Here is a 24641-nt window from a genome sequence, read left to right as displayed (position 1 = left end):
ACCCTATAGATTCCTGCATTTGAAGTGCTAAATGACAGTGACAGTTTATATGCTGCACCACCTCCTCCAGACATAAAAGCTACAGCTGACTAACAGCTCCCAGAAGTATTCATTCTATTTTTTCTACAATGTGAGGATTTTGTAGATTGACAAAGGGGAACCAATAAGGGACATTGAGTCTGTCTTTGCTAGCGTTCTAGTTTGGCATGCTTAATTTAACTATGCCACTTATATCAAACAATTGCTGCTTTGATCTAAAAAAAAAAGCTTACTGCATCACTTACATGAAATAAAAGGGTAAATACTGTGACATTTCATTATGTACCATAGTATAATATTTAAAGCCTCACTGTAAAACACCAAGCAGCTATTGGTCTTCAAGTGGTGGTCTATATGTGGCACTTGGTGGTCTCTATGTGGAAACCACAGCATCAGATGGATAAATGTGAAGTACATGAGAGAGGACATTATCTGGAACCATGTTTCCCTATATAGGCGGAATAGCTGCCACCTCCAAAGTGGTCCTTATGTCCATTACACTCTTGTATACACATCAGTGAATACTGTACTTTGTTCCAGTTTCTGATTTTCTGCTTCCATAAATGGCAAGACATTGACTTGAATACTTACAATCGAGGAATGTTATGTGAGGCACAAATTTTACCCTCAAAAAAATTACTAATTGGTTGTTAAATTATATTTTTCCTGGTTTCTTTTTTGTTTTGCATCTTTCTATTGTTCTCGCAGTCTTCTTATGGAAGAAAATAATTGAGTTCACAAGTCATGTTTTTCATGTGGTTTTTCTATTGCTATTTAAATTGATATTCTTTCTCCCCATGGATTTTATTCTGCCCCCACCAAAGATTAGTGTTGATAGATGCACATTTGGTATTTTCCCAAAAATGTCATACACAGTGTTTATAAAACCAAAATAAAATGTATCTCTTAGAAAACGCTGCATGCAGTCAACCCCTAGGATTAAAATTTTTAATATTCATCTTGTTGAATAACTTTACATGAACATGTTTTGTCATTGTTTATGTGTCACCTTATGTCCTTCACAAGCAGCTTCCTGATAAAGTCTTTGGCCAATTCACTGGTGTGACTGAAGAACTCCTCATCAAACTCATAGTTAACTGCTGTAATGTTGGAAAGGGTTTCCTGTTTGTTCTCTCCCAAGAACGGAGATGCTCCACTTAACCTTAAAAAACAAACAAAAAAAAACTGAGAATCGACAGTAAATGGGCAGTGATGGTGTATAATAGACCAAACTGGTATGTCTATCTATCTATCTATCTATCTATCTATCTATCTATCTATCTATCTATCTATCTATCTATCTATCTATCTATCTATCTATCTATCTATCTATCTATCTATCTATCATCTATCTATCTATCTATCTCATATCTATCTATCTATTGAGGCCTTGTGCTAAAATTAAAATCAATTCAAGTTTTTCCCCATCATTCTACACTCAATACCCTACAAAGTGAAAACAGAATTTAGATTTTTTTTTTGCAAATTTATTCAAGATGAAAAACGCTAATTTTGCATGGACATAAGTATTCAGACTCTTTGCTATGACACTTCAAATTTAGCTTTGGGGGCCTCCCATCTCTATAAATCATCTTTGAAATGTTTCTATACCTTGATTGGATTCCATCTGTGGTAAACTCATTTGATTGGACATGATTTGGAAAGACACCCCTTGGTCTATATAAGGTCTCACAGCTGACAATGCATATCAGAGCAAAAACCAAGCCATGAGGAAGAAGAAACTAGAGCTCAGAGACAGGATTGTGTGGAGGCACAGATCTGGAGAAGGGTACAAAAACATTTCTACTGCATTGAAAGGTCCCAAGAGCACAGTGGCCTCCATAATTCTTAAATGGAAGAAGTTTGGAACAACCAGGACTCTTCCTAGAGCTTGTAAACCAAATAATTGGGGGAGAAGGGCCTTGGTAAGAGAGGTGACCAAGAACCCAATGGTCACTCTGGCTGAGCTCCAAAGATCCTGTGTGCACATGGGAGAAACTTCCAGAAGGTCAACCATCACTGCAGCACTCCACCAGTCTTGGCTTTATGACAGAGTGGTCAGAAAGAAGACTCTCCTCAGTAAAAGACACATGAAAGCCCACCTGGAGGACTCTCAGACTGTGGAAAACAAGATTCCGTGGTCTGATGAAACCAAGATTGAACTTTTTGACCTCAATTCTAAGCCTCGTCTCTAGAAGAAACCAGGCACTGCTCCTCAGCTGCCCAATTCCATCCCTACAGTGAAGCATGGTGGTGGCAGCATCATGCTGTGGGGGTGTTTTTCAGTGGCTGGAACAGGGAGACAGGTCAGGGTTGAAGGAAAGATGAATGGAGCACAGTACAGAGATATTCTTAATGAAAACCTGATCCAGAGTGCTCTGGGCCTCAGACTGGGCCAAAGGTTCATCTTCCAACGAGACAATGACCTTCAGCACACGACAACACAGAAGTGGCTTAGCGCCAACTCTGTGAATGTCTTAGAGTGGCCCAACCAGAGCCCTGACTTGAACCCAATCAAATATCCCTGGAGAGACCTGAAAATGGCTGTCCACCGACAGTCCCCATCCAACCTGACAGAGCTTGAGAGGACCTGCAGAGAAGAATGGCAGAAAATCCTCAAATCCATGTGTGCAAACCTTGTGGCATCATACCCAAGAAGACTGGAGGCTGTTATCGCTGCCAAAGGTGCTTCAACTAATTACTGAGCAAAGGGTCTGAATACGTATGTCAATGCAATATTTTAGTTTTTCCTTTTCAATAAATTAGCAAAGATTTCTAAAATTCTGTTTTCACTTTGTCATTATGGGATATTGAGTGCAGAACGATGGGGAAAAAATTTAATTTTTTTGAATTTTAGCACAAGGCCTCAACATAAGCGTCTGAAGACTTCCCGAATGCACTATATATATATTATATATACAGTGAAGTAAATAAGTATTTGATCCCTTGCTGATTTTGTAAGTTTGCCCACTGTCAAAGACATGAACAGTCTAGAATTTTTAGGCTAGGTTAATTTTACCAGTGAGAGATAGATTATATATAAAAAAAAACAAAGAAAATCACATAGTCAAAATTATATATATTTATTTGCATTGTGCACAGAGAAATAAGTATTTGATCCCTTTGGCAAACAAGACTTAATACTTGGTGGCAAAACCCTTGTTGGCAAGCACAGCAGTCAGACGTTTTTTGTAGTTGATGATGAGGTTTGCACAAATGTTAGATGGAATTTTGGCCCACTCCTCTTTGCAGATCATCTGTAAATCATTAAGATTTCGAGGCTGTCACTTGGCAACTCGGATCTTCAGCTCCCTCCATAAGTTTTCGATGGGATTAAGGTCTGGAGACTGGCTAGGCCACTCCATGACCTTAATGTTCTTCTTTTTGAGCCACTCCTTTGTTGCCTTGGCTGTATGTTTCGGGTCATTGTCGTGCTGGAAGACCCAGCCACGAGCCATTTTTAATGTCCTGGTGGAGAAAAGGAGGTTGTCACTCAGGATTTGACGGTACATGGCTCCATCCATTCTCCCATTGATGCGGTGAAGTAGTTCTGTGCCCTTAGCAGAGAAACACCCCCAAAACATAATGTTTCCACCTCCATGCTTGACAGTGGGGACGGTGTTATTTGGGTCATAGGCAGCATTTCTCTTCCTCCAAACATGGCGAGTTGAGTTAATGCCAAAGAGCTCAATTTTAGTCTCATCTGACCACAGCACCTTCTCCCAATCACTCTCAGACTCATCCAGATGTTCATTTGCAAACTTCAGATTGGCCTGTACATGTGCCTTCTTGAGCAGGGGGACCTTGCGGGCACTGCAGGATTTTAATCCATTACAGTGTAATGTGTTACCAATGGTTTTCTTGGTGACTGTGGTCCCAGCTGCCTTGAGATCATTAACAAGTTCCCCCCGTGCAGTTTTCGGCTGAGCTCTCACCTTCCTCAGGATCAAGGATACCCCACGAGGTGAGATTTTGCATGGAGCCCCAGATCGATGTCGATTGACAGTCATTTTGTATGTCTTCCATTTTCTTACTATTGCACCAACAGTTGTCTCCTTCTCACCCAGCGTCTTACTTTTTGTAGCCCATTCCAGCCTTGTGCAGGTCTATGATCTTGTCCCTGACATCCTTAGAAAGCTCTTTGGTCTTGCCCATGTTGTAGAGGTTAGAGTCAGACTGATTAATTGAGTCTGTGGACAGGAGTCTTTTATACAGGTGACAATGTAAGACAGCTGTCTTTAATGCAGGCACCAAGTTGATTTGGAGCATGTAACTGGTCTGGAGGAGGCTGAACTCTTAATGGTTGGTAGGGGATCAAATACTTATTTCTCTGTGCACAATGCAAATAAATATATACAATTTTGACTATGTGATTTTCTGTTTTGTTTTTTTATATATAATCTATCTCTCACTGGTAAAATTAACCTAGCCTAAAAATTTTAGACTGTTCATGACTTTGACAGTGGGCAAACTTACAAAATCAGCAAGGGATCAAATACTTATTTCCTTCACTGTATATATATATATATACACATATATATACACATATATATATATTTAATGTTAAATGTAAGGTCCTGTTCACTTCTGCGTTGGAGGCTCTGTTAGGGGCCTCTGTCACAGATTCCACAGAAAGTACTGGAAACAATAGTGCGCCATGCTGCACTATTGTTTCCAGTAAATCCATGGGCATCCCCACAGAACCCATTAAAATCAATAGGTTTCGTTGTTCAACAGCACCTGCGCTTCTGGCATTCTGCTCCTCTGATGGAGCAGAATAGTAGATTTTTAACGTTAATCTGTCTTCCCTTAGTCCTAGCAGCACCTCAATAATGGGGTTTTTCTGCCCGTGTTAACTAGTAGGACAGATGGAATTGTTTACTTAATCAAACTGATTAACTAGAGTCTCCCCTCTACATAAGGAAGTCTAGCCCCTTATTATAAAGTAGTAGCCTTAATTAGGGAGGGAAGCTTGTGCTGCTGCTAGGACTAACGGAAAACAGATTAACATTAGAATTCTACTATTCCCTTACGTCCTGCAGCAGCACAATAATGGGGATTTAGCGAGAAGTAACCCCATAGGGAGGACCCTCTTGACTGGTGGAACCCAAGATTGACTGCTCAAGAGCCGTCTCTTCGGAGAACCAAAATTCAGCCCATAATGGTTGATAAATATTAAATGCGAGATCCAAGCTGCAGAGTAAATTTGATCCAGCGGGATCAGACTTTATTCTGTCCAAGAGGTGCCCACTGCTCTAGTAGAGTAGTTTTAGACTAAATGAGGTGAATCTGAGATCTAACAATGTTAGCCAGACTACTTGTCTCTACACTTCATCTACACAGGGTAGGTGTAGTGGATTTTAAGTCTTTGTTTCTTTCCGGAAACAATAAATTCTCAACCTTCCTAATCTCTTACTTCAAGCCAAATAGATCTCAGGACAACAGCAGAGATCTAGAAATGGAGATTATGTTCCTCGTGAGAGGAAGACACATGCCAGAACACTGGAAGGGAGTTGACATGATTTCAAGTAACAAATTAAGAACTTTGGAGTGAAGTCCGGTAGTAGCTTCAGCAAGACCATATCCTGGAGGAATCTGATGTATGGATCCACTAGTGACAAGGCTTTAATTTCGACTGTTCTGACAGATGTTCTGGTTAGGGGCGGAAACCTCTCATGTACAAACTGTGCAGATGCATAGGAGCCCAGTATAATATAATTGAGGGACCGAGAAAGCGGCTCACAGGCAGTGATTCCTATAAGGCGCGCGACCGCGCACCTTCCACGATCCGCCCGCTCACTAAACTTTAAAGCCCGCGCACTTTAAAGCCCGGGTTGATGCAATGGCGTTGCTAGCACCGGAGTGGGCTCCGGTGCTAGCGACAGCTACATTCACTTGTATGTGCGTCATCAGGACGCACATACAAATTAATACTATAGGCTGCAGGCAGGGCCGGCCTTAGGGGTGTGCGAGCGCACAGGGCACCTCAACCTCCCAGCATGTAGGGGACGCCACTGGGCTCTGCCTCTAGTCTGTGCTCTCCTCTAAGTAATACACACGGAGTAAGTAAGAGCCAAGAAGCAGAGGAGGAAGCTCCACCCACAGCCGTCCTGCAAGAAGCCAGTGATTCTGTTAGCAAGGAGAGATGGTGAGTATCTATGTGTGTATATGTGTGTGTATACAGTATGTTTCTCTGTGTGTATACAGTGTGTCTCTGTGTGTATTCAGTATGTGTCTGTGTATACAGCATGTGCCTTTGTGTTTGTATGTGTATATGTTACAGTGTGTGTGTGTGTGTGTGTGTGTGTGTGTGTGTGTGTGTGTGTGTGTGTGTGTGCATGTGTGTCTCTTTGTAAAAGCGTGTTTTCAATATTAAAGTAGAACAGATAAAATGAAGATATCTGTGCTGCCTCCTATATACCCTGCCGCCCCTATATATCCTGCCGGGCCCTATATATCCTGTTGCCCTTATATACCCTGTTGCCCCTATATATCCTGCTGACCCTGTATATGCTGCTGCCCCTGTATATCCTGCTGCCCCTATATTTTCTGCTGCCCTTTATATAACCTGCTGCCCCTTATATACCCTGCTGCCCCTATATACCCTGCTGCCCTTATATACCCTGCTGACCCTTATATACTTTGCTACCCCTTATCTACCCTGCTGCCCCTTATATACCCTGCTGCCCCCTATATACTCTGCTGTCCCTATATACTCTGCTGCCCCTTATATACTCTGCTGCCCTTATATATAGGCCTCTGTGTGTGTGCTTATATGTGTCTGTGGGTATAGTTATCATCTACGACATTATCTGTACTCAGAGAGTTATCACTGTGTTATCTGTGGTGTTACATAGGACTGCAGGTAACATCTACTACATTATCTTTACTCAGAGAATTATTACTATATTATCTGTGGTGTTACATGGGACTGCAGGTAACGTCTACTACATTATCTGTACTCCATTATCACTGTTTGTTATCTGTGTTTACATAGGACTGCTGGTAACATCTACATTATCTGTACTCAGAGAGTTATCACTGTGTGTTATCTGTGGTGTTACATAGGACTGCAGGTAATATCTACTACATTATTTGTACTCATAGAGTTATCACTGTGTGTTATTTGTGGTGTTACATAGGACTGCATGTGAAATCTACTACATTATCTGTACAGGGTATATATGGGTCTGTTTGTCAATGTGCCTTTTATGTATTTGTATATGTTCCTGTCTGTGTATTTATCTGCCTGTGTGTGTGTGTGTGTGTGTGTGTGTGTGTGTGTGTGTGTGTGTATATTTGTCTGTACGTCTATATATTTACCTGAATGTGTGTATGTATATTTGCCTGTATGTCTAAATATCTGTCTTTATGTATGTACAGTATATATGTTCCAGTATGCGCGTGTCTATATATGGGGTTAATTTTTGGTTTGTGTAGGGGGCGGCAATAGAGAGACCAGCAAAGGGCGCCATCCAACCTAAGGCTGGCCCTGGCTGCAGGTCATGTATAAGGTGCTAGGAGTCGCGAAGGCCGGGGTGATAACGTCACATCATCATGCTGGTCTGCGCATGCATCCTGCCGGAGAGGCAGTGTAGCGCTCCGTCTCTCGCTAGAATGGGGCAAGGTAAGTACAATCTTGTTTTTTGTTAAGGAACTGTGTAGCTGTATATACAGGGGGAGGGGGGCTGTGTAGCGCTATATACAAGAGGAGGAGGGGGGCTGTGCAGCGCTATATACATGGGAAGGGGGGCTGTATAGCACTATATACAAGGGGAGGACGGGGTCTGTGTAGCACTGTATACTAGGGGAGGGGGGCTGTGTAGCACTATATACAAGGGGAGGAGGGGGCTGTGTAGCGCTATATACTAGGGGAAAGGGGGGCTGTGTAGTGCTATACACAAGGGGAGAGGGGGGCTGTGTAGCACTATATACAAGGGGAGGAGGGGGCTGTGTAGCGCTATATACAAGGGGAGGGGGGGGCTGTGTGGCACTATATACAAGGGGCTGAGGGGGGCTGTGTAGCGCTATATACAAGGGAAGAGGGTGCTGTGTAGCGCTATATACAAGGGGAGGAAGGGTATTGTGTAGCACTATATACAAGGGGAGGAGGGGGCTGTGTAGCGCTATATACAGTGAAGGAAATAAGTATTTGATCCCTTGCTGATTTTGTAAGTTTGCCCAGTGTGAAAATCACATAGTCAAAATTATATATATTTATTTGCATTGTGCACAGAGAAATAAGTATTTGATCCCCTACCAACCATTAAGAGTTCAGCCTCCTCCTGACCAGTTACACGCTCCAAATCAACTTGGTGCCTGCATTAAAGACAGCTGTCTTAAATGGTCACCTGTATAAAAGACTCCTGTCCACAGACTCAATTAATCAGTCTGACTCTAACCTCTACAACATGGGCAAGACCAAAGAGCTTTCTAAGGATGTCAGGGACAAGATTATAGACCTGCACAAGGCTGGAATGGGCTACAAAACCATAAGTAAGACGCTGGGTGAGAAGGAGACAACTGTTGGTGCAATAGTAAGAAAATGGAAGACATACAAAATGACTGTCAATCGACATCGATCTGGGGCTCCATGCAAAATCTCACCTCGTGGGGTATCCTTGATCCTGTGGAAGGTGAGAGCTCAGCCGAAAACTACACGGGGGGAACTTGTTAATGATCTCAAGGCAGCTGGGACCACAGTCACCAAGAAAACCATTAGTAATACATTACGCCATAATGGATTAAAATCCTGCAGTGCCCGCAAGGTCCCCCTGCTCAAGAAGGCACATGTACAGGCCCGTCTGAAGTTTGCAAATGAACATCTGGATGATTCTGAGAGTGATTGGGAGAAGGTGCTGTGGTCAGATGAGACTAAAATTGAGCTCTTTGGCATTAACTCAACTCGCCATGTTTGGAGGAAGAGAAATGCTGCCTATGACCCAAAGAACACCGTCCCCACTGTCAAGCATGGAGGTGGAAACATTATGTTTTGGGGGTATTTCTCTGCTAAGGGCACAGAACTACTTCACCGCATCAATGGGAGAATGGATGGAGCCATGTACCGTCAAATCCTGAGTGACAACCTCCTTCCCTCCACCAGGACATTAAAAATGGCTCGTGGCTGGGTCTTCCAGCACGACAATGACCCGAAACATACAGCCAAGGCAACAAAGGAGTTCCTCAAAAAGAAGCACATTAAGGTCATGGAGTGGCCTAGCCAGTCTCCAGACCTTAATCCCATCGAAAACTTATGGAGGGAGCTGAAGATCCGAGTTGCCAAGCGTCAGCCTCGAAATCTTAATGATTTACAGATGATCTGCAAAGAGGAGTGGGCCAAAATTCCATCTAACATGTGTGCAAACCTCATCATCAACTACAAAAAACGTCTGACTGTCGTGCTTGCCAACAAGGGGTTTGCCACCTAGTATTAAGTCTTGTTTGCCAAAGGGATCAAATACTTATTTCTCTGTGCACAATGCAAATAAATATATATAATTTTGACTATGTGATTTTCAGGTTTTTTTTAAATATAATCTATCTCTCACTGGTAAAATTAACCTAGCCTAAAAATTCTAGACTGTTCATGTCTTTGACAGTGGGCAAACTTACAAAATCAGCAAGGGATCAAATACTTATTTCCTTCACTGTAAAAGGGGAGAGGGGGGCTGTGCAGCGCTATACAGGGGGAGGGGGGCTGTGTAGCGCTATATACAAGGGGAGGAGGGGGGCTGTGTAGTGCTATATACAAGGGGAGGAGGGGGGTTGTGTAGCACTATAAACAGGGGGGAATTGCTCTGTAGCTCTTTATACAAGGGGAGGGGGGCTGTGTAGCACTATATACACAAGGGGAAAATGGGCTGTGTAGCACTATATACAAGGGGGAATTGCTGTGTTGCACTATATACAAGGGGGCTGTGTGGCAGTATCTACAGGGGTCTATGCGGCACTATCTACAAGGGGGTCTGTGTGGCACTATCTACAGGGGGTTCTGAGTGGCACTATCTACAGGGGTCTGTGTGGCACTATCTATCGGGGGGCTGTGTGGCAGTATCTACAGGGGGGTCTGCATGTGGCGCTATCTACAGGGGGTCTGCGTGTGGCGCTATCTACAGGGGGGATGAAGCTGTCTACAGGGGGTCTGTGTGGCACTATCTACAGGGGCTTTTTGGCGCTCTCTACAGCGGGTCTGTGGCACTCGGGTGTGTGTGTGCGTTGCTATCTACAGGGATCTGTATGGCGCTATCTATAGGGACAGTAGTGTAATGAAGGATTCTTTCATTGATGCCTATAATTGGCGTTTTTCTGTTACAGATGGAGGTCTCAATGATAAGATCTCCTATAAGTGACCCAAACATTTTAAAAATAAATCGTTTTTATTGAGACATGATAAAAATACAGTTAATAGCATAAAAAATGGATTAAAATATTCCTTCTTTTTTCCCCCTGACGAAGCCTGGTGGCGAAACGCGTTGGTTGTAAGTGGGCTCCTGGCCCATCGCTACTCTTTACCCAATTGTATATCTGCATGGTCTGTCAACTTCTATTCTAGAATTTTTTTGTCTACCTTGCCAGCTCTGTCTATCGATTCTGATGGTCTATTTCAAAGTTGTTTATTTTTGTTATGTGACTCACCATGGCTGTTTATTTACAATGTACTTCTGTATGGTATAGATGTTATGGCCAGTAGCCCACTCAGTAGTTTCTTTACTGTGAGGACTTATATTTTAATAAATTTTTGACGCTATTAACTGTATTTTGTATTTGTATCATGTCTCAATAAAAACTATTTTATTTTTAAAATGTTTAGGTCATTTAACACTGATTTTCTGCATATGTGTTTAAACTATGACTTTGGTGTTTGACCAAATTATTCTATTGAGGCACTTTTTTGGTGTTAGGGTATGTTCACACAACCATTTTTCAGGCGTAATGGAGGCATTTTACGTCTCGAATTACGCCTGAAAAGACGGCTCCAATACGTCGTCAAACATCTGCCCATTGCTTGCAATGGTTCTTACGATGTTCTGTGCAGACGAGCTGTCATTTTACGCGTCGCTGTCACAAGACGGCGCATAAAATTACGCCCACGTCAAAAAAGTGCAGGACACTTCTTGGGACGTTTTTGGAGCCGTTTTCTCATAGACTCTATTGACAACAGCTCCAAAAACGGCCGTAAAAAACACAGCGGAAAAACGCGCGTTGCTCAAAAAACTTCTGAAAATCAGGGGCTGTTTTCCCTTGAAAACCGCTCCGTAATTTGAGACGTTTTTGACTCTGCGTGTGAACATACCCTTATTGTTTCTTATAAGGTGGAGCTGACTTTTGGAGATGGTAGTATATGTGTATGGATTGGTGGCGATTCTTTATTTAGATTATTTATACATCTTACTAGCTTATATATAGTTTTGTTTTTTTTGCTGTTAGGGTATGTGCACACAACATATTTTCAGTCGTAATGGAGGCGTTTTACGCCTCGAATTACGCCTGAAAAGACGGCTCCAATACATCGGCAAACATCTGCCCATTGCTTGCAATGGGTCTTACGATGTTCTGTGCAGACGAGCTGTAATTTTATGCGTCGCTGCCAAAAGACGGCGCGTAAAATTACGGCCACGTCAAAGTAGTGCAGGACACTTCTTGGGACGTAATTGGAGAAGTTTTTCATTGACTCCAATGAAGAACAGCTCCAATTACGTCCGTAAAAGACGCCGCGAAAAACGCGAGTACATGCAAAAACGTCTGAAATTCAGGAGCTATTTTCTCCTGAAAACAGCTCCGTAATTTCAGACGTATTTGGCGTTGTCGTGTGCACATACCCTAAGAATCATTTGTATCTTTATGACCTTTTATCGATATCACTACAAATTGCTTCTCCTATATAGACAACATTATTAGGAATTATAGCCGCTTAGTGATTCCCATCGATATATATGACAGTAAGTGTCATTTAAAATGCCTGGGGAGGAGTGATTTGGATGAGCTTGTGAATGGGCGCGGCGTCTGATGATGTGGCGCGCTCTGATTGGGTGTGTGAGGTAATTGTCCAGCCTCCCAAAGGGCAGGGCTAAAAGCTCAAATAGTTGGCTTTCTGTTGTATCGCTGCGGTCAGATACCAGAACCGTGCTGTTAGGAGAAAAGCTCTAGCAGACACAGGGCGGAAAGACAATACTGCACTAAAAACTGATGTGCTAATCTGCCCTGTCTCAATATACATGCCTCTGAAAAAACGTTCTATATAAAACAAGGACGTGGAAACGCGTTAGGTGTTCAATATTTGTTCAGTGTGAATGCACACTTTTGTTATCAGGTGGACAATATTTATCAAGTGTGAATGCACACTACCACTATAGGTGTTACGCTGAATTGAGGAGTGTGAATGCACAATACCTACATGTGCTGATGCTCATCTCAGATACACAGTACTCTGTGTTGTAGATATTGCTGACTAGTGTGAATGCACACTTAATATACCATATTCACTTAGTGTGAATGCACACTTAATATATTATATTCGTCTTGTGCAGGGGTCTCAAGCACGCGGCCCGCGGGCCGCATGCGGCCCCTGGGGCTGTGATCTGCGGCCCGCGAGACACAGAGCCGCTAGACTCTGGAATTCCCTGACATCGCTGTCCACATATGAACAGCGATGTCTGGGGCTTCCCCAGAGCGGAGTCCCGAGCAGAGCGCTAGTACAGGCACTGTGGCAGCATCTACAGAGGGCACTGTGGCAGCATCTACAGAGGACTCTGTGGCAGCATCTACAGAGGACTCTGTGACAGCATCTACAGAGGACTCTGTGGCAGCATCTACACAAGACTCTGCGGCAGCATCCGCAGAGGGCACTGCGGCAGCATCCGCAGAGGGCACTGCGGCAGCATCCGCAGAGGGCACTGCGGCAGCATCCGCAGAGGTCACAGCGGCAGCATCCGCCGAAGGCACTGCGGCAGCATCCGCAGAGGGCACTGCGGCAGCATCCGCAGAGGGCACTGCGGCAGCATCCGCAGAGGGCACTGCGGCAGCATCCCCAGGGGGCACTGCGGCAGCATCTACAGAGGACTATGTGGCAGCATCTACAGAAGACTCTGCGGCAGCATCTACAGAAGAGGGCACTGCGACAGCATCTATAGAGGGCACTGTGGCACTATCTAAAAAGGGGCTGCCCAATCTTGACATGTGTGTCTGCCAAACGCTGCTAACTGAGCCGCCGGACACTTAAACTGGGAAAACTGGATTGTTGAAATAAGTACGTGGAGAAATATCTCAAATTTTAAACCTAGCGGTATTATTATAGTAATGTAGTATTCATTTTATAGTAATGTAGTATTATTATAATAGTAATATAGTGTTATAGTAGTTCAAATAAGTAATTTATTAACAATAATTTTGTGTTGTATCAAATTTGAAAGTAATGCGGCCCGTCAACTTCCCATTTTTTCTATAAATGCGGCCCACTTACCCTGCCGAGTTTGAGACCCCTGGTCTAGTGCACACTTTTGTTTAACTGGTTCCCGACCGCTGGCTGTGTTTTTACGGCCAGCGGTCAGGGTCCTTAAAACCCGAGCCATAGACTTTTTAAAGCTCGGGTTTTAACTTGCTGCCCAAGCGATCGGGCAGCTGAATGTTGGGTCTCCGGCTGTCAGTGACTGCCGGGGACACTGAGGAGAAGATAGAAGCAGTTTTCGCTGCTTCTGTCTTCTCTGCTCACTTGTACACAGCGCTCAATGAACGCTGTGTATAAGAATAGAGGCAGTGGCCGCGCCACTGTCTCTATTCCTCCCGGTGTTCATGTGACTGGTCACATGATCGCCGGGTGCCGTTAGTGACAGACTGCTGCTGGGTCTTACTAAACCCAGCACAGCCCTGTGCAGCTCCAGTTACAGTGGAAAAGCATGGTGTAAAAGAAAATATATAAGGTTCCCCAAAGGTCTTTTTTGACCTTTGAGGGATAGACCATAGTAATAAAAAAATAAAAGTAAAGTGCATAAAAAATGAATAATAAATACACATAAAATACCCATCCCAAAAAAAGTTCCCCTCCCGCCAATCATTGTCGTAACGCTAGCCCGGACCCAATTACCCTAATATAGACATGTAATATATAAAAATTTACGGTAGACAATGACGATCACAAATAAAAGGTCTATTTTAGGGTAAAACTATGGTATTACCAAAAAAAATAGCTGAAACGTAAAAAAGCTTCTTTTTTTACTATTATTTTCAAACTTTAAGAATAGAAATTCTAAAATAGCAAAAAGGATGTGTATAAAAATGATAAAAAAAAGAAACCTGCATTGCCTACAGAAAAAACATCGCAAAAATCACGTCGTTAGCCCAACAAATAAAAAAGTTATAGCCATTTAACTAACACGTGCTAAAAAGGGCTAAACGGTGTCTGGTCCTGAAGGCTCAAAATAGCCCGGGTCCTGAACTGGTTAAATATACAGTCCCTTGTAAGTGTGAATGCATAATACTGTTTGAGGTGCTGCACTGTTTGTTATGGGCGTTAATGCACAAGAAATTTAGGTGCTGTGGCTCATTTCAGTGTGAATGCACACTGTGTGGCAGGTGTTGCGTCTTTACTATTGATGGTTAACACACACTCAGCTGCTAGGTATCAGATCTTTACTCGGTGTGAATGCACACTTTGCTATTTAGTCCAGGTAGGGACAGAATTTATATGTTTTAACTGGATATTTGCAGTAGCTCTATAATAATTTAAATCAATATATTGGTACCCTTATCTAGTCTTACCTATCTGGTTAGCCTGGTATCTATAGAAATTATTGGCTTGAGTAGCCCATTTTAAAGATTTAATAAAAATAAAAATATTTTTTAAAGAGGCTCTGTCACCAGATTTTGCAACCCCTATCTGCTATTGCAGCAGATAGGCGCTGCAATGTAGATTACAGTAACGTTCTTATTTTTAAAAAACGAGCATTTTTGGCCAAGTTATGACCATTTTTGTATTTATGCAAATGAGGCTTGCAAAAGTCCAAGTGGGTGTGTTTAAAGTAAAAGTCCAAGTGGGCGTGTATTATGTGCGTCCATCGGGGCGTTTTTACTACTTTTACTAGCTGGGCGTTCTGACGAGAAGTATCATCCACTTCTCTTCAGAACGCCCAGCTTCTGGCAGTGCAGACACAGCCGTGTTCTCCAGAGATCACGCTGTGACGTCACTCACAGGTCCTGCATCGTGTCGGCCACATCGGCACCAGAGGCTACAGTTGATTCTGCAGCAGCATCGGCGTTTGCAGGAAAGTTGATGTAGCTACTTACCTGCTGATGCTGCTGCAGAATCAACTGTAGCCTCTGGTGCCGATGTGGCCGACACGATGCAGGACCTGTGAGTGACATCACAGATCTGCACTGCCAGAAGCGGGGCGTTCTGAAGAGAAGTGGATGATACTTCTCGTCAGAATGCCCAGCTAGTAAAAGTAGTAAAAACGCCCCGATGTACGCACATAATACACGCCCAGTTGGACTTTTACTTTAAACACACCCACTTGGACTTTTGCAAGCCTCATTTGCATAAATACAAAAATGGTCATAACTTGGCCAAAAATGCTCGTTTTATAAAAATAAAAACGTTACTGTAATCTACATTGCAGCGCCTATCTGCTGCAATAGCAGATAGGGGTTGCAAAATCTGGTGACAGAGCCTCTTTAAGCGTTCTTGTCCAGGTGATACCTTCTATTATGAGTTACGTGAACGCAAACATTTCAAAAACTAAATTTTTTTATCTACTTCTGTGTTTATAACTGTCTATTTTACTGCTGGACTTGTAATATAGTATTTAAAAAAGTAATTTAGAAATAATTTAAAATAAGTTTTCTTATTCTCTTATTTAGTCGCTATATTAGCGTTTACTGAGTGTATTACTTTGGTCATCAGATCGTCCACTATTGATGGAGACTCACCCTGCTTCCTAACTGCCCCGCTCAGGAGCTGCCAACACTTAGAGGGAACATTGCTCACAGTTAGGGCAGATACAGACGTACGTTGCGTTTTTGCGCGCGCAAACAACGCAGCGTTTTGCGCGCGCAAAAACCATTTGACAGCTGCGTGTGTCATCCGTGTATGATGCGCGGCTGCGTGATTTTCGCGCAGCCGCCATCATAGAGATGAGGCTAGTCGACGCCCGTCACTGTCCAAGGTGCTGAAAGAGCTAACTGATCGGCAGTAACTCTTTCAGCACCCTCGACAGTGAATGCCGAACACAATATACAGCAACCTGTTAAAAAAAAAAGAAAAAGTTCGTACTTACCGAGAACTTCCCGGCCGTTGCCTTGGTGACGCGTCCTTGGTGACGCGTCCTTGGTGACGCGCCTCTCTTGACATCGGGCCCCACCTCCCTGGATGACGCGGCAGCCTGTGCTTGGCATGTGATTGGCTGGAGCTGTCACTTGGACTGAATTGTCATCCCGGGAGGTCAGACTGGAGGAAGAAGCCGGGAGTTATCGGTAAGTCAGAACTTCGTTTTTTTTCACAGGTTCATGTTTATTGGGATCGGTAGTCACTGTCCATGGTGCTGAAACAGTTTAACTCTTTCAGCACCCTGGACAGTGACTATCTCCGGACGTCGCGTACCGGAAATTTTTTTGCCGGGTTCGGCCAAAACGAGTTCGGCCGAACCCGGTGAAGTTCGGTTCGATTGTCCAGGTTCGCTCATCTCAAAGACACTCCATTTGGATGTTTGGAAACAGAAAAGCACGTGGTGCTTTTCTGGTTACATTCATCCTTTTGACAGCTGGTGCGCTGTTTCAGTCGGTTCGCACGGAAGTGCTTCCGTGCGACCTGCTTGGTTTTCACGCACCCATTGACTTCAATGGGTGCGTGATGCGCGAAATACGCGGAGATATTGAACCTGTCGTGCTTTTTGCGCAGCTGACAAACGCTGCGCAAAAAGCACGGACTGTCTGTACTGCCCCATAGACTTGTATTGGTCTGTGCGTGGCGCGTGAAAACCACGCGGCCCGCACGGACCGAATACACGCTCGTGTGAATCCCCCCTTAGGGTATGTTCACACACACTAATTATGGACATAATTCGCGCGTTTTTGCCCCGAATTACGTCCGAAAAATGCGGCTTGAAAGCGTTGACAAACATCTGCCCATTGAAAGCAATGGGCTGACGTTTGTCTGTTCACACGAGGCGTATATTTACGCGCCGCTTTCAAATAACGGCGCGTAAATAGACGCCTGCGTCAAAGAAGTGACCTGTCACTTCTTGGGGCGTAAATAGAGCCGTTATTCATTGAATCCAATGAAAAGCAGCGCCAATTACGTCCGTAATGGACGCGGCGTTCAAGCGCCTGCACATGCCTTTACGGCTGAAATTACGGGGATGTTTTCTCCTGAAAACATCCCCGTAATTTCAGCCGTTACGGACGCTGCCGTGTGAACATACCCTTAGGGTATGTGCACACGTAGTGACCAAAAACGTCTGAAAATACGGAGCTGTTTTTAAGGGAAAACAGCCCCTGATTTTCAGAAGTTTTTTGAGCAACTTGCGTTTTTTGCGGCGTTTTTTACGTCCGTTTTTGGAGCTGTTTTCATTGGAGTCTATGAGAAAACGGCTCCAAAAACGTCCAAAGAAGTGTCCTGCACTTCTTTGACGAGGCAGTCATTTTACGCGTCGTCGTTTGACAGCTGTCAAACGACGACGCGTAAATTACAGGTCGTCGGCACAGTACGTCGGCAAACCCATTCAAATGAATGGGCAGATGTTTGCCGACGTATTGGAGCCGTATTTTCAGGCGGAAATTGAGGCATAATACACCTCGTTTACGCCTGAAAATAGGTTGTGTGAACCCAGCCTTACTGGTGCACTATTGGAATGACACAATGTAGTCTGCCATGGTAAACTATTGGAAAGTATGGGATCCCACACACCTCACCCCCTACATGGGGCTCTCCAGCGCCTGTGTGCAGCTTTGATTATGACCAGAAGTAAATAATCTCTTAGGATAGATAATTATGTGGGACCTCTTGCCGAAGTTCAGAAGTAGTTGATCATAAACCTCTTAGGACTAAGGCAAAATCTCATTTTGCAATAAGTCTGAGGATAACAGGTCTCATTTAGGAGACCGTTTCAGAAGTATTTTCACCAAGGGCTGTTGTGACAAGGCTCTTACCCAAATGCGGACCTGGACTAAATCTTGGACCTTCCAGGTTGATAGACAGTCCTTTCCAGAATCTTTCCTGCTGGAAGTGTAGGATGTTGTTCAACCGCGGGTTGGAACTATCCACTCCCTGAGTGGAATCTGAAGCTGAAAACAATCAATTTGCCCCTTGTGTGAGTCTTCTTGGTAGCTCCAGACCTGGTCTGTGGGCAGGTCTTCATGGATTTATTGGAGAACCCTTTAGCTTCTAAAGGGGCTGGTGAACTTCCAGGCTGTCAGGTTGAGACTCTTCAGGTCATGGCAGAGTTTGAGTGCAAAGACACCAAGTTCTGCACTGGGGAAGTCTCCAGTAACACCCTTGACTCATTTGAATGAGGTGGGAATACCATGACCTCTGTGGCCAGAATGGTATGATGGCTTTTACCGTGGCCGGGTCTTGCCTGATTTTCATCAATACCCTGGGTATCAAGGAAGCCGGAGGGAAAACGTAGGCCAGCCTGAACCTCCTAGGGATGGATAGGGCATCCACTTCCAAGGGATTGTCACCCTGACAAAGGGAGAGAATGTTTCCAACTTGGCACTGAAACTGTTGGCCATGAGATCGATCTCTGGCACTTCCCACATCCTAAGCCCCTCCGCTGCCAATATTCCTTCCCGCCAAGCAGGCGGAAGGGAGAATATCTCCTGGGAATTTATGACAAAGCCTAAGAACATCCTTGTTCTTGTTGGAACAATGTCTGATCTTCCAAATTCATGAACCAACAGCGTTGGGATTATTGGACAGTAGTTTGAAGATGGAGCATCAAATGAATAGTCCAGGTATGGAACCACAGGTATCCCCTGTGTTCCTACAGGCAACTATAGCAGTCAACACCTTAGAAAAGGTGTGAGGAACCGAAGAGATCCTGAAGAAAAGAGCTGTGAATTGCAGGGAGCTTGACACGGCCTCATATCTATACAGCTATTCTTTGCCATTTTTTCTGTCTCCCAGAAAAAAATCTATATGAAGGTATGTATCCTTCAAGACTAGGGAGGCCATGACATCTCATTTCCATGGATGTAACTGTCTCCTATTTGACTTTTCTTCTTTCTGAAGAATAGGAGGATGATACCGTTCCTTCATTTGTCCAGAAAGGCTTAGGAGGCAGAATTGAAAGAGAATACACTCCAGTTCTTCTCCCAGGAGTAGGGACCTCCTCTAGGATTTTCCTTCTAGGAATTGTAGAAAGGAGACTTCCAGAATGACCAGATGTAAAGAAGCAGTACGGGAAATGCTTCCAGAGGAAGCTTATTGAATAGCCGGACTGTCTGATCTTTAACCGTAGGAAGGGTTATGTCTTGCCAGCTTCAGAAGAGCGTTGGAGGCACCCCCTACAGGAAGGGCTCTGGGGTCAGAGTTTAGTCCTTCTGGTGTCAGAAGTGGAATCAGAATCACCGCCTCCAGGGGCAAATGCAACTTAACGCAGAGCCCTAGACTGCTCGGTCATCCTGATTGACTTTGTTAAGGGCTATGGAGCCTCTTTATCCCCTTCTAGGGAACCTTGGTCCGCCTCGGTATTGACTTCTGTGATGTCAGAGGAAGTTTCACGTTGAACTATTGAACTGACTGTGGTAATGATTATCCCTGGTTCTTAGAGAAGGTCTCTAAACCCTTAGACAGGTCGGACCCTGAGAGTCTATTGACTCTCATAGTCCTGTCTGACAACCTTACCTGTTGGGATAGCATCACCCAGGTAGTCAGGGGTGAAATTGATTATATAATCTTAACTCCGGCATTTATATCACCTTAGATCTGTTAGACCATTTTTGGCAAGCCTTGGAGATTTCCAGAAGACAATGAAACTAGAGACAGATTCCCAGCAAGCTCTCCTACTCTGGATTTGCGAGGATTCAAGCTGAGTAACTTCTGCAACCCTTCCACACCTGCGAGGGGGGAAAAGAGAGAGCCGGCTATCTCTGGCCCACCTGGGATCCTCAGCACTGCCGCAGGCCCTGCTCAGCAGAGTAGGCCATTCAGGTGCATACTTAGAGATTTGACCAGAACTCAGCAGGTACAATAGCCTGGACGGTTTTGGCGATAGCCATATAATCTTGGAGGAGGACCTCACTGCTTAAGTGTAGCTCCACCAAAGGAAACATGGACCGTATTCAAGATGTTTCCTCTTCCGCCATCATAGCTTTATTCCAAAGCTTCATCCACTTCAAAGGCCCTAGGCCCACTAAAGGTGGAGATGAGTGCTTCACCCTGGTCAACATCCTTGTCCCTTGACCAGATGGACTTCCACAATTTCAGTTAGAATGATTAACTGACTTGAGGCATTGCCCCTAGCAACGCTTAGATCAGGGGTCTCAAACTCGGCACGGTAAGTGGGCCGCATATAGAAAAAATGGGAAGTTGACGGGCCGCATTACTTTCAAATTTGATACAATACAAAATTATTGCTAATAAATTACTTATTTGAACTACTATAACACTATATTACTATAATAATAATACGACATTACTATAATAATACCGCTAGGTTTAAAATTTGAGATATTTCTCCACGTGCTTATTTCAACAATCCATTTTTCCAGTTTAAGTGTCGCTAAATGCAGTCCGGCGGCTCAGTTGGCATCGTTTGGCAGACACACATGTCAAGATTGGGCAGCCTCTTTTTAGATAGTGCCACAGCGCCCTCTGTAGATGCTGCCGCAGTGCCCCCTGTGGATGCTGCCGCAGTGCCCTCTGTGGATGCTGCCGCAGTGCCCTCTGTGGATGCTGCCGCAGTGCCCTCTGTGGATGGTGCCGCAGTGCCCTCTGTGTATGGTGCCACAGTGCCCTCTGTGGATGCTGCCGCGGAGTCCTCTGTGGATAATGCCACACACCCCTAGATATTGACACAGTGTCCCCTGTACATACTGCCACAGTGCCCTCTGTAGATGCTGCCACAGTGTCCTCTGTAGATGCTGCCACAATGCCCTCCGCAGATGCTGCCACAGTGCCCTCCGCAGATGCTGCCACAGTGATGTCAGGGGCTTGCCCAGAGCTGGAGTCCCGGAGCAGAGCCGTTTCTAGCACTCTGCCTGGGATTCCAGCTCTGCTCCTGACATCACTGTCCATATATGGACAGTGTGTCAGGGTCTTCCCCAGAGCTGGAGTCCCGGGCAGAGCGCTAGTAGGCTCTTCCTGGGACTTCAGCTGTGGTCCTGACATCACTGGGACTCCTGCTCTGGGGAAGCCCCTGACATCATTGTCGATGTATGGATAGTGATGTCAGGGAATTCCACAGAGTCCCGGAGCAGAGCCTGTACTAGCGCTCTGCCTGGGACTCCGCTCTGGGGAAGACCCTGACACACTGTCCATATATGGACAGCGATGTCAGGGAATTCCACAGAGTCCCAGAGCAGAGCCTGTACTAGCGCTCAGCTCGGGACTCCGCTCTGGGTAAGACGCTGACACACTGTCCATATATGGATAGCGATGTCAGGGAATTCCACAGAGTCCCGGAGCAGAGCCTGTACTAGCGCTCTGCTCGGGACTCCGCTCTGGGGAAGACCCTGACACACTATCCATATATGGACAGCGATGTCAGGGAATTCCACAGAGTCCCGGAGCAGAGCTGATACTAGCGCTCTGCACGGGACTCCGGCTCTGGGGAATCCCCAGACATCGCTATTCATATGTGGACAGCGATGTCAGGGAATTCCAGAGTCTCAGAGCAGATCCGATACTAGCGGCTCTGTGTCCCACGGGCCGTAGATGACAGCCCCAGGGGCCGCATGCGGCCCACGAGCCGCGTGCTTGAGACCCCTGGCTTAGATCTTTCTGCAGGAAGGAACAATTTTTCCATTCCGCATGGATCTTTGGACAGTCTTTAAATCACCCATTCTCCCATATAGGTGCTTGCTAAGCCTTAAGCTGTATAGCTTCTGTAATCTGACATGGGCAGCACATTAGTTTAACATATTCGGGGACATCATCTTGCAGAGATGGTTCACCGGCAAGGATCCAAGGGAGACAATCTTGGCACCTAAAAGTTGCTAGCTACAGGCAGGGGAATATCACAATCCCTGCAGCTACTGTGCTCTCAATTGGATGTTGTTCTTCCTTTTAAAACCCACAGCTGAGGCTGCACACAGACCCTTGTTACACAGCAGACAGGCAAGTCCAAGTATATTGCTGATTCTCTAGCAGGCAACTGTTTCTGCTGAGGCACTTCCTCCAATCTCTGTCGCCAGACCCGCTGAAGACATCTAAGAAATAGATTAGTTATACCATGCAATAGCTGCACTAAATCAGGCAGTGCAGCACTATGTTCAGCTAAATGCATACATGAACAAACGGAAGAGGATTTCTCTTCATACTAAACTTTCTCAAGGACTCTTATCTGAGAATTGCGGAACTCTCAGGGCACTTCCGCCCTCAGCTTCCTAGAGGGAGGAAAAAAGTTTAGGTGCATTTTTTTGTAACAACAGCTAAACCCTAAATAGCAGGTTGCAGCAGCAGTCTCCAGACTGACTAGGGTTAACACACCCTTAGTACATCTCCCAGGAATGTCAGCATAACAACATGAAAACAGTAACACAATGCAAACAAGCAGTGCAAACCCATGTTGTCCAAGTCCAAAGGACAGAAAAAAACATGGTAGGAGGGGCTAGACGTTCTTATATAGGGAGGAGACTCTAATTACCGTATTTTTCGGACTATAAGACGCCGTTTTTAGCAAGAATAAATCTTGCTAAAAAGTCCCCGCGTCTTTTAGTCAGCAGTCAAGGGACACGGCAGCGCCTGGCCCCCTGACTTACTTAACCCCTTTCTGACCCATGATGTGCCGGCACATCATGGAGCGGGGAGGGGATGATGTTTGGAGCGGAGCGGGCTCACGTGCTGAGCCCGCTCCATATACTGCAGGCGTCAGCTGTGTTTTACAGCTGACACGCTGCTCTAACGGCCTGGAAAAGCGATGGCGCTGTTCCTGGACGTTTAACTAGTTAAATGCCACGGTCAATAATGACCGCTGCATTTATAGGGGTCTTCCCATGAAGGACATTTATAACATATCCACAGGATGTGTCATAAATGTTCGATAGATGCGGTTCCCACTTCTGGGACCCGCACCTATCTCTAGAATGGAACCCCCTAAACCTCGTTCTATCTTACTCGGCTCTGCTGTGTCCCGGCCACTTCCTGGTTAGGTGGTTGAGAGTTACAGAAACAGCCGAGTGCTCGCTGAGCTACACTTGTTTCCGTAACTCCCATAGAAGTGAATGGGCGTTACGAAAACAGTGTAGCACCGCGAGCTACGGCTGCGCTGAATAGTAGTTACGGAAGCAGTGTAGCTCAGTGAGTTACTCTGTTTCCATAACTCATCCATGTATTGCATTGTATTGTACCAGCGATCTAATGATCGCTGGTTCAAGTCCCCATGGGGAACTAATAAAATGTGTAAAAAAAAAAACGTTTTATACATTTTCAGGAGTGTAAAATAATGTTAAAATTTAAAATAACACTTTTTTCCCATTTTTCCCCAAGCACAATGTAAAAAATTTAAAAAAATTAAATAAAAACTGGCATCGCTGTGTCTGTAAAAGTCCGAACTATTACAATGAGGCATTATTTGACTCGGGCGGTGAATGGCATAAAAAAATAAAAATGTAAAATCCCAGAATCTTTGTTTTTTGGTCACCTTAGCGCTAAAAAGAATGAAATAAAAAGTTCTAAAAAATCGTATGTACCAAAAAATTGTGACAATAAAAACTACATCTCGTCCCGCAAAAAATAAGCCCTCACACTGCTCAAGCAATGACAAAATATAAAAGTTATGGCTCTCAGATGTGGTGAAACAGAACAAATTATTTTTTTTAACAAATTGTTTCTTCTTTGTAAAAGGTATTTTCTGTTGTCTAAAACTTGGGTGCGTCTTATAGTCCGAAAAATACAGTAATTAGTTTGATTACATTAAATATTCCATCTGTCCTACTAGTACACAGGGGCAGAGATACCCTATTATTGCTCTGCTGCAGGACGTAAGGGAACAACGGAATGCCGAACACAGATGTGAAAAGAGCCGAGGGGTATCTAAAGCAACTTGCAGTCTTTTGTTGCTGTTTTTTGAAGAAATCCTCATGTCTCCATTTGTTTTAGTTCAAGGACAGTTACATTACTTTTAGCAGTAAGCAATAAGGTAATCCACACAACAACATGAAAGTATTTGAGAAGACCATTTGTACTTTGTAATGAGGACATAAATAACCTACTCTGTATATCAAAACCATAAAAGATCTGAGTCAAATAAGGCAATTTTATAGGATATGAAGTAACTGTAACGGACACATCCCCAATATTAGAATCACACAGTAAACAGATCAGCAGCATTTTATCTTTTGCCTATAATCATTATAATAAATGAATCAGCAAGCTGAGCTGATTTGGCCGGGTTACAACAGAGAACTCCAGGCTAGAGTTTGAAGCAGAATTCTAGATAAACACCTAG

General features: G+C 44.4%; 1 protein-coding gene across 1 annotated transcript in view; it reads right to left on the bottom strand.

The window, feature by feature from the left end:
- The window catches only part of DAPK2 (death associated protein kinase 2), a 91958-nt gene that overhangs the window by 19394 nt on the left and 47923 nt on the right, over positions 1-24641 (bottom strand). Inside the window, exon 8 of the mRNA XM_075855146.1 lies at positions 1049-1201. Within this exon, the coding sequence (XP_075711261.1) occupies positions 1049-1201 (153 nt within the window). The remainder of the gene's footprint in view (positions 1-1048; positions 1202-24641) is intronic.

This window comes from Rhinoderma darwinii, chromosome 3, assembly GCF_050947455.1.
Source record: "Rhinoderma darwinii isolate aRhiDar2 chromosome 3, aRhiDar2.hap1, whole genome shotgun sequence".
Classification (NCBI taxonomy): Eukaryota; Metazoa; Chordata; class Amphibia; order Anura; family Rhinodermatidae; genus Rhinoderma; species Rhinoderma darwinii.
The sequence above is the reverse complement of the archived record's forward strand: the minus strand, read 5'-3'. Positions and strand labels throughout refer to the sequence as shown.